At 35.7% G+C, this 14,380-nt stretch overlaps 3 protein-coding genes across 3 annotated transcripts; 2 read left to right on the forward strand and 1 right to left on the reverse strand.

Moving 5' to 3' along the window:
• Window positions 1-1,356: 1,356 nt before the first annotated feature.
• On the forward strand, window positions 1,357-2,397 carry LOC131041270 (G-type lectin S-receptor-like serine/threonine-protein kinase At2g19130). The gene has a single exon (XM_057974298.1). The coding sequence runs from the start codon at window positions 1,357-1,359 to the stop codon at window positions 2,395-2,397; it is 1,041 nt and encodes a 346-aa protein (XP_057830281.1).
• A 1,582-nt stretch (window positions 2,398-3,979) lies between these two features.
• Window positions 3,980-6,273, forward strand: LOC131041267 (cytochrome P450 76C2). The gene is made up of 3 exons (XM_057974292.2): window positions 3,980-5,022; window positions 5,149-5,818; window positions 5,912-6,273. The coding sequence occupies exons 1-2, from the start codon at window positions 4,120-4,122 to the stop codon at window positions 5,779-5,781; spliced, it is 1,536 nt and encodes a 511-aa protein (XP_057830275.2). The 5' UTR covers window positions 3,980-4,119; the 3' UTR covers window positions 5,782-5,818; window positions 5,912-6,273.
• Window positions 6,274-10,090: 3,817 nt separating this feature from the next.
• On the reverse strand, window positions 10,091-11,599 carry LOC131041277 (geraniol 8-hydroxylase). The gene is made up of 2 exons (XM_057974310.2): window positions 10,835-11,599; window positions 10,091-10,737 (listed from the first exon to the last, which is right to left on the reverse strand). The coding sequence occupies exons 1-2, from the start codon at window positions 11,540-11,542 to the stop codon at window positions 10,366-10,368; spliced, it is 1,080 nt and encodes a 359-aa protein (XP_057830293.1). The 5' UTR covers window positions 11,543-11,599; the 3' UTR covers window positions 10,091-10,365.
• Window positions 11,600-14,380: the final 2,781 nt, after the last annotated feature.

The following is a 14,380-nucleotide window of genomic DNA, read 5'->3' on the forward strand; positions in this document are numbered from 1 at the left end:
GTAAAATTCATACTTTAGTTTTTAAATTCAAGCGATAATTCCTTGTATATAATAGTTTTTTTTTCATAATTGTATTGGTATATTGCTTCATTTAAGATTCATGAATTCAAAGTTAAATTCCTAGTTACATAACTAAACAAGTGGAGTTGAAACCAAAAATTAGCGGCGTTCGATATCTATGGTGCCTCTGAGTCACACTTACGGGTAATGTCATCGTGTTGAACTACTGCACTTAACGCCTAATAAAGTTGCAATAACGGCATCTATGGCATCGTCCCTCTAAATCATCGGGGAGAAATAAGGGTCATTTGGAAGTTAAAATCCAAGGGACGGGTAATCCCCCTTGGATCGATAATCTAAAAAGATTAATTTTTAAATGAATTTACATCTGATCAGTTGAACTTTAAATAAGCCCATTAGGGTTTGGATGTGTGTGAAGATCTTGAAAATTTATTTTTATCTTGATGATTTCAACGGATGATAACGGATTGAGGGTGACGTAATTAATAGAAAATAGGACTGAGTTGTTTAGGCCACAAGAAAAAGGCCATCTTGAGCCTTTTTTTCTATAGAGCTACCATCGTGGGTAGCAACCACAGAGAAACTATCTGGGACATTGCCCCTAGAAAGGGTTGCGTACCCACCAAATAGTTTACATTAAACGGGTATGTAGGCAGTCTAGGGACGAAGTTGTCCCTTGTACTCAGGCATTCAGGGATGGGGATTAGGATTTGGTTATGGGTGAGTAATTGATTCTTGAAGCTCCTTGGTCTTTTAATCAAATGGTGCAAATACTAATTGAAAGGTTAAAATTAATTCAATGCATACTCAGAAGGAATCTCATATGCATTCGCTTGACTTCCCAAGGCTTTAAGCCGAATTCTGAGGCGGAACTCAAGCTTGTTATGTAATTAATTTAATACTCCTAAGGACGGCGACCTCAGTGCACTCCTAGTAGGGGAGTGTAGTTTTTAGAGAGTGGCTCTGGACCCGGATGGTCCCGATGAGTCTAAAGTCTTTGGCCAGAGCATATCATATTCTTATGAACATATGCCTACCTCGTTTGGGTAGATGCCTATCTCAGATTGGATAGATAAAACCTACTGTCCCGTATGGACAGATGCCTAACCCGTATGGTTAGATGCCTAGTCTCGTATGGATAGATGCCTAACCCGTATGGTTAGATGCCCATCCCCTGGTTGGATAGATGCCTATCTCATTTGGACAGATGTACCTGAGTATGTGATTGAATCAATAATAAATAAGAATAAGTATAAGAAATCAATATTTTTATATATTAAAAAAAAAAAATCAATTGAATTTTTGGATTAAGTTAAGTGGGTTATTACAGCGTGTATGGTATATGTGGGTCTTATGGAGTCTACTCCACCCAAGGAAGCATTCATTCATGCAGTTGTGTGCATGGCTTCCACCCAAGAAATGCTACTACTTGGAGACTGCCCCTCCATCAATGGCACCACAGAGAATTTCCTCCAAGTCAGTGATAAGTCCTTGTCTGATCAAGAAGTTGTTCAATATACCCAAGAGTCTACTCTACAAGGATGCAAAACTGCTTGTCTCAACAATTGTTCCTGCATGGCCTTTGCTTTCACTGATTCAAATTCTGCTGTTTGTAAATTGTGGTTTGGCGATTTGTTAGGCATGCAGGCTACTTCTTCTGACAGCCAGCCCTTCTTCATTCGATTGGCTGCTTATGATCTGCCACCCAATAGTAACAAAGGAAGAAGCAGCAGGGTAATTGTGCTCTCCATTTCAATTCTGTTGGGTGTTGCTATTTTGAGTAGTCTGTTCATTGGCGCATGGCTTATTCATCGCAGGCGTAGGAGACTGCTTCAGAAGAATGTCAAGGAGTACGACACTCCAACATCGCTCACAACATTCACCTACAAAGAGCTCAAAATTGCAAGTAATAATTTCGCCCATAAGCTTGGAAAGGGAGCATTTGGCTTTGTCTACAAAGCAACCCTGCCAAACAATACCCTTGTGGCAGTGAAAAAATTAGAGGGTTCTGCACAAGCAGAAAAGCAATTCCGTGCAGAAATAAGTACCATCGGAAACATACATCATGTGAATTTGGTGAGGCTCCGGGGATTCTGTGTAGATGAATCTCATAGAATGCTTGTTTATGACTACATGCAAAATGGGTCTCTCAACTCTTTCTTGTCCGGCAAGACCAGAGAAGCAGACAAGGTGTTGGATTGGAATACCAGATTTCAGATCGCTTTAGGCACTGCAAGAGGGTTACTCTATCCTCATGAAGAATGCAAAGATCGCATCATCCATTGCGATATCAAGCTAGAAAATATTCTTCTAGATGTTGATTTCTCTCCAAAAGCAGACCAAAGCTTGTTGGCAGAGATTTCAGTAGAGTGCTGATGACAACAAGAGGAACGAGAGGATATTTAGCTACTGAGTGGTTGAGTGGCCTGCCAATAACAATGAAGGTGGATGTATACAGCTTTGGCATGACCCTGCTTGAATTAATCTCAGGCCGACGAAATAGTGACTTGAATGTGCAAGACTCTCAGCACTACTTCCCAACTTGGGCAGCAGCTCAAATTCACAAGGGAAACACAATGGGTATTGTGGATGAAAGGATTGCAGACAAGGCGGATGTTGAAGAGGTGAGAAGAGCAGCGGTGGTAAGCATTATGTGCATTCAAAAGGATGAGAAAGGGAGGCCAAGCATGGCCCAAGTTGTTAGGATATTGGAAGGAAAATCGCAAGGTGACAATGAACAATATGAGAGGTACCTACTAGCCCTCATCGATGATCATTGTGTTTAGTGGAAATAGTAGAAATTTCTAGTACTTATCTAAATATTAAAAAAATTTTATGACAAGTTAGCATTAGCATTAGTTAAAATTCTGAGTTTGTTAAGTATTATATTACTTATAAATAGCAATTGCATTTAGGTGTGTAATGGGTACGCCAAAGAGGTGTGAAAGGTCAATTGGAAAAAAATTCGGTATTTTTCTGTATATATTTATGTTGTACATGAGGCCTATTGGTATAAAGAGATATGGAGAGGGGAGATGGATACATATAGCCCAATAGAACTTGTTCGCATGAAGGATTCATGGTACCCATGCGATTGTGCACTTTACTCTATTTAATATCTTCATCCATGCTAAACCACTTAATTATATTTTTTGATGATCTCTTTGCATTTTTTGGGTGAACTTACATGGCAAAATAATGTCAACCTTTTTACTTAAAGAAAAAAATAGAAACCATTTGCAAGAGGGAGCAATTTAAAAATCTGGGTCAATATTACAAGTAAACAATATAGAGAACACTAAAACATGTAAATCAAAGACAAGGATGCCAAAATATATCCATGACGATTATGGAACCATCAATCCAATTGCAATAGCACAATCAAATGAGAATTTTGATAAATTTAAAGTACAAGAATAATGCCAAATAAATATTCAAAAATCATCCATTGTAAAATAAAATTACAATAATTGAAGGATAATGAAGTAATCAAATTGCATAGCTTTTGTGTGGAGATGATGCAATCATTCTTTTTATCAATAGTGATATGAAAACAAATAATATATTTATTTTCTTTAGTCTTAATGTCTATCTACATAGCTTGCTATTTTCCCCAATAATTCATGTATTCAGGACAACACGACTTAAGGCTAATAATTAAAGAATTGCGTTATATGTTTGTTAGAAGGTTATTTGTAAACCATAGTCACTTCAATGATTAAAGATAATTTTTTCTCAATAAAATAAGATAGCTATTTACACCTTTTTCTTAATGATGAGATGTAAAATTTTGACTAATTGCATAAAAACAAAATTTAAAAATCAACGAGACAATAACACCTGTTAATTCAAAAGACAATTATAGTTCTCTCTTTGCTCGATACATTGAATAGAGGTCGGATTTCCATCGAGACGTGATTCATTAACCTTGGAATCTTGACTCATAGACTTCAGTAATTCAACCGGCAAAATCTTCTTAGACTTTTTATTTGAACCAACAAAAACTGCGAGAAAATGGGTATGTAAAGGGAAGCGATCTTCAGATAAAATGCTATGCTTGATAACTGACTCATTGCTGAATCTTTGCTCCATATTCTCATGGATAACCAGCAAGTATATTGGTTTCTGCTTGTTAGCAGTGTTTTGTTCTTGTTCTCTGTATTGCAATGGACAAAAAACACAAAGAGGCTTCGTCTTCCACCTGGACCACCTGGTTGGCCTGTTGTAGGAAACCTCTTTCTGCTGGGCAAAAAGCCACACGAGTCACTATTTGCCCTGTCTAGGCAATACGGCCTCTTGATGACAGTTTCTCTTGGCATGAAAACAACAGTAGTAGTCTCCTCTGCTGCCATGGCAAAGGAGGTGCTCAAAACCCACGACCACAACTTTGCTGGGCGGACTCTCATACAGGCAGTAAAGGTGCTCTCTTACCACAAGTCCTCACTAATATGGAGCCAATATGGAACCTACTGGAGGAAACTCAGACGTATTTCAACTCTAGGGTTTTTCTCTGCGAAGAAACTCCAAGCTTCTCAAATTGTCAGAAGAGATTCGGTATTCCAAATGGTTCGATTGATCTTCGAGGAAAACAGTGTGAAGAGAAAGAGTGTACCCATTGGGGATACAATGTACAGCATGATTCTGAATATCATAGGTAATCTGATGTTCAGCACAGAGCTAACCAATCGCAATAATCCTGATACTGTAGAGTTCACCGACGCTCTTATATCATGGGTAAAGCTTTGCGAAAAACCCAATTTGGCCGATTTTTTCCCCTGGCTTGGGTTTCTGGATCTACATGGCGTGGGCCGTCAAATAGGATTCCATTTAAAGCGAGCCCATAAGTTTTTAGATCTGTGCATAAGCAATCGAGTGGCAAGGAGAAGCGCAGAATTGAGTGATGGAAAAGAGGAAGAGAAGGATTTTCTAGACGCCTTGCTAGAGCTGAGAGATCAAAGAGAGAATGATCTCTCTCTTACGGAAATCAGATCAATAATTTTTGTAAGTGTCATATTATCATGTATTTTGTATTCTGGGATGCTTGAAGTTAATTTGGCCTAGAAGTAAAGAATACACTGACTGTTTAAGCATTTCAATTTGTTTGGGTGTAACTTCTGATGTGGGTAGGAGCTTTTGATGGCTGGTAGTGACACTGCTGCTGGATCACTAGAATGGGCAATGGCGGAACTCATTCGCAACCCACACACAATGAAAAAGGCCCAAGCAGAACTGGAAGAAGTTGTGGGTCGAGAGAGAAGAGTGGAAGAATCTGATTTAGAGCATCTGCCTTATCTCCGTGCAGTGGTGAAAGAAGTGTTTAGATTGCACCCAGTTGCGCCTCTTCTGCTCCCTCACAGAGCGGACAGCTCTTGTGAAATAATGGGATTTGTGATCCCCAAAGACACGCAGATTTGGGTGAACGTGTGGGCAATAGGAAGGGATCCTGCAGTGTGGAAGGAGGCCTCTAAGTTTATGCCAGAGAGATTTCTGGAGGGTGAAAAAAGTAAGATCGACTTTAAAGGCCAGGATTTTGAGCTCATACCATTTGGAGCAGGAAGAAGAATATGCGTGGGGCTTCCTCTGGCTGATAAAATGGTTCATTTGATTTTGGCTTCGCTGATCCATTCCTTCGATTGGAATCTTCCTGATGGAATAAGTGTGGAGGAAATGGACATGGACGACGTATTTAGTATTGTGTTGAAGAAGCATCAAGAGTTGCAGGCGATTCCCATCCCACGATTGCCACATAATATATATTAGTACCTCACGAAAACCTCCCTGCATAAGTGACTGTAAGGTGATTTTTTCAATGAGAGATTCTCACTCAGATTTCTAGCAGTCATTTTATTGTTCTGCAATATAAATGCTTTTGTTTATGTTGTTTTTGCAGATCCCTAACCTTTCTGAAGCGCAGAAACACATTGAATTAGATGAGGCATAATAGTTTAAAGAGTCCGTCTCTTTCTTTTGCTTTTTCTACTAGTTTAATGCTACTAAGGATGAAGCAATTTGTAATTTAATAAATATTATATATTTTGCACATGGCTTCAAGTCAACTTAGGTAGGCATGTGACGTCTTCAGGCAACTTGGAGAGTTGGTGAAGATCATCCAAGCTGTGTGATTCCTCCTTATCACTTGTGTACATATTTTCCCACTACTACTTGAGTGGTGACTTGACTCCTAATTCAATTCAAACACTTTGTTTTATTTATGTACATCAATTTCCATAATAAAATTAGTTGGCTTGCATACATTTTTGTGTTGTGTATCTAATTCTTATTATTTTTTCTTTAGTAAAAGGAGGTCTCGAGCAAGTCAAAGAATTATTGAATTGTTTTTCAAGCATATAAACCACAATCTCCTCTATGTGTTTTGTATTTTGTAGTTTTAGAGACATCTGAACCATTGCTATCTATGCAAGTTAAGGGGCCGACCCATCTAAGGAGCTCAATGCTTGGATAGGAGGGGGGATGCATGGCTTGGTCCGGAGGGGATTAGATGGCAACACCCTTGCCCCCACTCGTAGTTCTCACCCTCTCACAAGGTGCAAGGGGTTTATCATAACCCACCTCATCTCATAGCATGCATGAGTGTCCTCTCATGCCTACCAAATTGCATAGTAGAGGCACCCAAACCTAGGCCCAAGTTCACACTTGTGGACCACAAAGGCACTCCCAATTGTGAGGGTCTCCACTAGGTGACAACCATCAAATTTAGGTCCAAACCAATTGGAAAAATATTGTTTATTGAGACTTATCATTAGCAAAATTTCCCCTAAACCTCATTTGAATTTCATAGCCATTTCTAACCAACCATGGATTCTTTTGGGATTCTTGTCCTAAATTTTGCCTAATTCTACCCTAATTTTCCCTAATTTGGGTTATATATTTGATCACTTTTTACTTTTGAAGAATTTAGTGTTAAACTAGGCATACTTTGTCTTAAAAACACAAATAAATATAGAATAAATTGGTAGGTATTCAAATTAGGATAAAAAATTCTTTGAGAAATTAATGGTTTTCAATAAACCCTTATATTTTTGTTTGTCGAAAAAATGGAGGGTGAAGCCTAAGTTGGTAGGAGGCCAATTCACCCTAAAAAATAAAACCATTGTAATCTTCACTTTGTACCAATTCCCACAAGTAGTTTTTGAGGCAAACTTTGTCTCTCCATTGGTATTCTTTTCTAATTTTTAATGCATATGTCTTAAAATAAGTCATTTATGAGAAATTGATAGTGTAATAACTTTTGATCAATAGCTCAAAATTAAGCACATATTAGAACTTCTTGCATTGTAAAATGCACTCATTTACAAACTGCAAAAACTAGGGTAGTCACCTAATATTGCATCATGGGGGGTTGCATAATATGTCATTTTTTATTGTCTAAAGGAGTTAACCTAGTCTTAATCATGGGATATCAACCTTGACATCCCATGATTAAGCTAATCAACCTTAATAAAGGTAATTATACGATGCGGTGATGGCAACCTAAAACATATTAGGTACCATAATCTCATGTCTTATCTATATGGATTTGACCCTAAAATAAGTAAACAATATTAGAAGAATAAGTGGTTTAATAATCCTAATCATATTGTTGGAGTAATCAATTTACATATACCAGATGTTGCTTTATTTTCCATTATGGATATTGAATATCCACATGCATTGTGGATCAAAATTTGAGAGATATATAGAGACTCAAATGTTTCTCCACTCTTGCATGATCCTACTATGATCACAAATTCAACATTTCACATCATGATAAAAATACAAAATGGTTTGTTGTCATAAAGGAAACCATCATTCCACCATCATCACATGTTGTTATATCTAAATCCAAAGTTGACTTCTTTGTGGCTTCCAATGATTCATTGCATTGGGATATTGTCTTTCCAAATTAAGCTCCTCGGGATGGATATCTACCTAACATTTCATGTCTTTTCATAGAATCCACATCACCATTGTCATCTTAAGATATTATTGCTCTTGTTGCACCTAAATCAATTACTATCATGATAGGTTATGTAGCTATTCATGATTGTACATATCAAACTCAATCATTATATATTTCTCATAGATCTTCTATCTTTTCTCTCCTAAGGGGCTCCCGAGAGACATTTATTGTACTTAGTAAAAGAAGTAGTACTTCTTCACTAGTATAATTTTCATGCATCTTAAATCACTTTTGGAGGGAAATTTATTCCCACATGGTTTTCTACCTTTCTCTACTTTGTGAGATATTACTTTCTAAATGGCTAACTCACTAGACCTAGTATTCAGGACCCATTCCTTTTGTACCCACTTAAGCGATTCTTAAGGGGGTGATAGTATAAAATATTATAATTACTTAACCTAAGTAAATATATATTATATTTTACATTTCTTTAAGCCACCTTAGGAAGGCATGTCCCATCTTGAGGAAACTTGGAGAGTTGGTTAAACTCGTCCAAGCTATGTGGCACCTCCTCTTGCCACATGGTGGACTTATTTCACCACTAGTACTTGAGTTGTAGACGACTCTGAATTCGAATCAAATACTTTGTTCTATTTACGCACACCAATTTCCATAATAAAGTTGGTCAACTTACATGCATTTTTATGTTGTGTACTTGAATCTCATTGTTTTGTTTTCTATTTATATATCTCTTCAATCCTTAGTTCTTTCAAAACCTATAAGCCTTTCTTTTTCCACTACAACAAATATAAATTTTGATTCATTTTTTGAAGATAAATATTATCTCTTTTGAACTACCATGTAAACATAAGCTAAATAAGTAAATCTTTTGAAATGATTCACATTGTAGAATATTTTCATAAAATGCTTCATAAGGATCCATTCTATCAAATGCACTATTAGGACTTCAATTTAGAATATACATTGTTGTAGAAACCCCATCTTCTCAAAAGGAGTTAATCTCTTGGTTTACAAAATATTTCTCATCATCTCAACTATTGTGTAGTTCTTCCTTTTAGCTACATCATATTGTTGAGGTTTATAGGGAGTTGTGAACTACCTTTTGATGTCATTCACATCACATTAATCCATAAAATCTCCTGAAAAATATTCTCCTCTATATGTATTAGTAAGTACATTATTTTGCAACTACATTAATTCTCAATGAGGACTTAAACCTTTTGAGTGCATAAATATGTATTAGTAAGTACATTATTTTGCAACTACATTAATTCTCGATGAGGACTTAAACCTTTTGAGTGCATAAATGGCTTCATCTATGCTCTTCGAAAAATAAACTCAACACTTATGAATAAATATCAATAAGAGTAACAAAATATGATGATTTACCTAAAAAAATAATTTGTATATGACCAGAAATATCAAAAAGAAATGGCCAAATTAGATAGTGTACCCTCCATGCATTGTCTTTCAACAAATTTCTCTTCCATATTTTTCTTTAAAGCAGTCTTCACAAACTTCCTTGTTCTCTTCAACTTTAATCAAACCATACATTAATTTTGATATCAGTAGCTTTAAACTATGAAAAATCAAATATCAATACTTAAGATACCACAACCAACTTTTATCTTTGAATTGAAAAATTTAATACTCGCTATTCAACCAAAAATTCTTAAGGACCAATGAATTAAACTTGCAACCAACAATATTAAAACAATTAATTGCAACTCATATTAATCATCAATTGATCAACATATTGCAGAAATATAAATTCCATGCATAGCTCTGAATTTAAGCGACCAAAAAACTGAATGATACTTCCTGGGATTGTAGGCATTCACTGTTTCATTGAAAATAAAAAACTTCCAAAACAATGTTCAAAGTGTTCTATTTATAGTCTTACATTCTTAAAAAAATCCAAAAAAAGTCAAGACAAGAAAGTGTCATTAAAAACTCATCAAATGATCAATTAAAAAAATGATTTGAATACTTCAAAAAATGGGACGCTTATATTATAATTGGGCTCTGACTAGATGCTCGCAATCACTTATCAACATAAATAATAGGGATCACCATAAATCCTACAGTGATAGGAACTAATAATAGGTTTAATAACTATTACAGTTCCCCTTTCATCTAATTCCTAACACAAAGTTCATGGAAAAACAAAAATCACACATAGTCCTAATAGATGCAAGTCGGCAATCTTGGCATGAAGCTCTGTAGTTTTCCTTAATGCAATCCGTAAAGTTTCTCTCATGTCCAATTGTCCTCCATTTATGGTCCAGTCAAAGGAATGGATTAAGGAAGCAATAGTAAAAGGAACCATTCACTCAGCAAGAGGAAGCCCTAAACAAATTCTTCTTCCTAAACCAAATGGAATCAGCTCAAAATCACGTCCCTTATAATCTATCTTACTATTCTCACCACTTAAAAAACCTCTCTGGCATAAATTTTGAATGCTCTTTCCAGTTTGCAGGATCCCTTGCAATAGCCCATATGTTGGCAATCACTTGAGTGTGCTTGGGTATACTATATCCAGCCACTTCACAGGAGCTATCGGCCCTGTGAGGAATCGTGAAAGGAAGAGGTGGATGCAAGCGAAGCACTTTATTCACCACTGCCCGGAGATGAGGCAGTTGATCCAGGTCAGATTCTTCCACTCTTCTATTTGCACCCACAACCTGTTTCAATTCTTCTTGAGCTCTTTTCATGACATGAGGATTGTTAATGAGCTCCGCCATTGCCCATTCTATTGCTGCACCATAGGTGTCACTACCAGCAGAAAACAGTTCCTGCAAAAACACAAATGATATTTATTGTGTTTTAAATCAATTAATGTTTTAGAGGGCAATGACTTGATAATACTGAAAAACAAATCTAAGTACTTACAAAAATTACAGTTCGAATATCCATGAGCGTTAAATCATCGCCACTCGAATCAAGCAGAAAGTCCAGAAAATCCTTTTCTGTGTCTTTCTCAGAACAGATGCCTTCGCTCCTGGCCGTCTGTCGATCGTTTATGCATGAATCTAAGTATTTACTTACTCGCCTTAGATGGATGGCCGTTTTACGCTTCAAGCTCTGAGGATCCAGTAACCTAAGACATGGAAAAAAGTCCACCAAGTTGGGTGTTCCGACAGTCTCAATCGTTTTCCTCAAAGCATCCCTGAAATTTTCTGAGTCTGGATTGCTGGGATCAAACAAGCTTTTACTGAAGATCGTGTTGCTCAACATATTCAGACCCAAGTACGAAACAAGATGCGAAACATTCAAGCACTTTTCTCTGTTCTCGAAAACAAATCGGATGCTTTGAAACATTTGACCTCTTCTGAGATGTTGCAGAGCTTGCAGTCTGTTGGGACTGAAGAACTGTGTAGTCGCAATGCGTCTGATTTTCCGCCAGTATGATCCGTATTGACTGAATACTATCGATAATTTGTGGTGAGAAAGTGCAGTTGCTGCTTCGAGGACCACCCGTCCTGCAAAGATTTGGTCGTGGATTTTGAAAAATTCCTTTGCCATACCAGAAGACGAAATCACCACAGTAGTTTTCATGCCCAGAGAAATTGTCATGAGTGGTCCATATTGCCCAGCCATGGCACAAAGGGATTCGTTGGGTTTCTTTCCCAGCTGAAACAGGTTTCCCACAATAGGCCAACCAGGAGGGCCGGGACGAAGAGGAAAACCCATATTTTTCTTTCTTCTCAACTTCACTGATATATTGATGAAGAAATACAGCAATGCACAGCTTGCCAGCCCAGAAAACCAAATCAGCCATTTCACATCCATCAACAAAACAACCCTGAAAACATGGTACAAGAACTGTGCGTACCCATATAATTTAGTTTCTTTATAGAGGTCTCTTCCGCCATAGAATTGGTGTCTCCTCCGCCATAGAATCCAGGATATATATATCCATTGGAAATATAAGCACCTTTCTGTCTGTAACGATGCCAGAATCCATTGGAAATCAGACAATTTACAAAGAGATTATTCTATATTGAAAGGAAATATTATAGATTTTTTTTAATTATTTGATTTGTGAATATTAGAGTATGTGTTGATATGGATGTAATAGAAAACTAATTATGATAAATGTATGACAATGTATGAATAGGGTACAATCAAGTTTATGGTAATGAGTTTAGCTGGAGAATGGTGATGGTATTCTATTTGTCTATAAATAGAATACAAAAACCTGTTATCAGTGTGCACTGTGCAGCCAGTTCTCTCTTTGTGTTATATTTCCATAGTTTTTCTCATTTTAAAATTTATCACTATTTCTTTGTCCTCTGTTTAAGCTGCTTCTTTATTTTTTACTGTGTCGTCCTTTGAAGCATTTTCTTTGTTTTTCAAATAGTCTCATCTAAGATCTTAGAATAAGAAATTTAGGCGTAAGCATGAAAATAGGAGTTGACATTAAAATAAAATGTGATATCACTGTTACTTTGAAAGGATTTGATTATGAGTATTGATAATTTTCTCTGTCATGGTAGGAAGGAAATAGGAAACAAAGTCACCACAACTGTTTTCATAGTGTTATTAGTGGTATGTATTGTAGAGAAATTTTTTTTTTTAATTTATCTAAAAAAAAATTCATCATTAGAAATGGTGGCAATCTAGCAAGAATTTGAGGTTTTTTCTATTTAGTCATTCTTAATAATTTAAAAAAATCCATAAATGTATCAGTATAAAGCTATCAACCATTAAAATTCAAATATAATAGTATTTATAAATAACAGATAAAGTTAAGATACATATTGAATATTTATTGAAAATTCAAATATATATAAGTATGTATTAAAAATCAGATAAATTTAAGATATATATTAAATATTCATCAAAAATAAGATAATCCATAACAAGATTATTTAGTATAGAATGAAATATCATAAATGATTAAAAAAAGAGTAGCAATGCATCATGGAAAAGCATTTGGAACAATGTTTCTTGATAGAAAACCCTTTTGCTTAACTTCAAAAATCTTGAGTTTTATTAGTTATAAAATAATTTGAAATATATTTGTTAGTTGTAGATGACATTCTAGATATTTGCATATAAAAAAGACTAAAGAGAGACAAATAAATATTTATAAAGAGCATATTAGATATATATTTAATTACAAAATTATGAGTAAATAACAGTATTAGTAAATTTAAGGTTGTATATTACAAGTTTAAAATGACACAAAAGATTCAAAATCATAAATATAAGGAAAACGATTGTAGGTGTAGGATTGTCCGAGAACATAAAACATAAGATTTTAGAGTATGATTAAAATAATTAAATGCAGATATAATAATTGATGATTAAAAACTACAGAGCATAATCTACAATTAAACATTTTCTTATTACATTCAAAACTAAATACACCTCTCTCTTTATCAAACAAATATTTTATTTATAAAAAATTTATTTACATAATATTTAAAAATTAATTTAAAATTCAAAATTTAAATATTCAATATTCTTTTTTAATTAATTTGCCCTAAATATTTATATAGACTGTTTTATTTCTATCTCTCTTAAAGTGTGCATTTTGAAAGTGGGTGAGGCTCCCTTTTTCTCTAAGTGTTTAGCCAGCACCAGGGACAAATTATGCTAAGAATCTTCTAGGCTAAAATCTTGTCGGTTTATGAAAGTAATTAAGGCAGCCATGAAAGCATTCGAGAGGGCTTGAGGAAGGGATCGACCCCTGTGGGTGGAGGAGGTGGTAAGGCCTCCTCCACGCTGGTAAAGCCCTATCTTTCTTGGTACTTCATTTTATTTCTACATTTATTCTTTTTGTGGCTGCTTGTGTATTTTGTCCAAGATTGTGTGTGTGGAGTTTATGTTCTCCCATGGGAGACTCTTCCGGAGGTCGGGCATTCCCAGTCAAACAGTTGATGTCCTCCGAGACAAAACCCAAGAATGACAATGAAAAGTTCTTTAAAGATGCCCTCGTGGATTCAGCTTTCTCCATTCTCGACGAGGCTAAATTCCTTTTGTTGAGTTCTTTGAATCCTAAGAGTGATAGCAGAGGATAGAGAAGAGGTAAAAACCCTAGCCCTACCTCTTACACTATCTATTGTCCTAACAATTTCATGGCTAAAGCTATAGATTTGGAAAAGAATAGGCTTACAATGTAGATAAATATTTGGCCAAGAAATTTATGGATGATATAAATATTTGGCCAAGAAATTTATGGATGATTGGTTAAAAAATGTTTGGGTTAAAAAACTAGGCTTTCATATTTCTTTCTGTCGTATAATCTAGAAAGGGTTATTTGTGATTTTATTTAGGGATAATAAATCCCAGGCGGAGGGTGTCAAAAATCAATTCTAGGTTGTAGGTAAATGTACGTTTAGAGCCCTAAGTTCGACCCCTGATGTGGTCAACGAAGAAATTATGGCGCTATCCTTCCCTAGGTGGATTCAAATTAAAAATCTTCCGCCT

This window comes from Cryptomeria japonica, chromosome 6 (assembly GCF_030272615.1).
Source record: "Cryptomeria japonica chromosome 6, Sugi_1.0, whole genome shotgun sequence".
In the NCBI taxonomy this organism is placed as follows: domain Eukaryota; kingdom Viridiplantae; phylum Streptophyta; class Pinopsida; order Cupressales; family Cupressaceae; genus Cryptomeria; species Cryptomeria japonica.

Bases quoted from the DNA above. Each gene is read 5' to 3' on its own strand.
- LOC131041270 (XM_057974298.1), top strand. From the start codon at position 1,357: ATGGTATATGTGGGTCTTATGGAGTCTACTCCACCCAAGGAAGCATTC.
- LOC131041267 (XM_057974292.2), top strand. From the start codon at position 4,120: ATGGATAACCAGCAAGTATATTGGTTTCTGCTTGTTAGCAGTGTTTTG. The intron at 5,023-5,148 runs GTAAGTGTCATA...TGATGTGGGTAG, and splicing joins AAATCAGATCAATAATTTTT to GAGCTTTTGATGGCTGGTAG.
- LOC131041277 (XM_057974310.2), bottom strand. From the start codon at position 11,542: ATGGCTGGGCAATATGGACCACTCATGACAATTTCTCTGGGCATGAAA. The intron at 10,738-10,834 runs GTAAGTACTTAG...GTGTTTTTGCAG, and splicing joins ATATTCGAACTGTAATTTTT to GAACTGTTTTCTGCTGGTAG.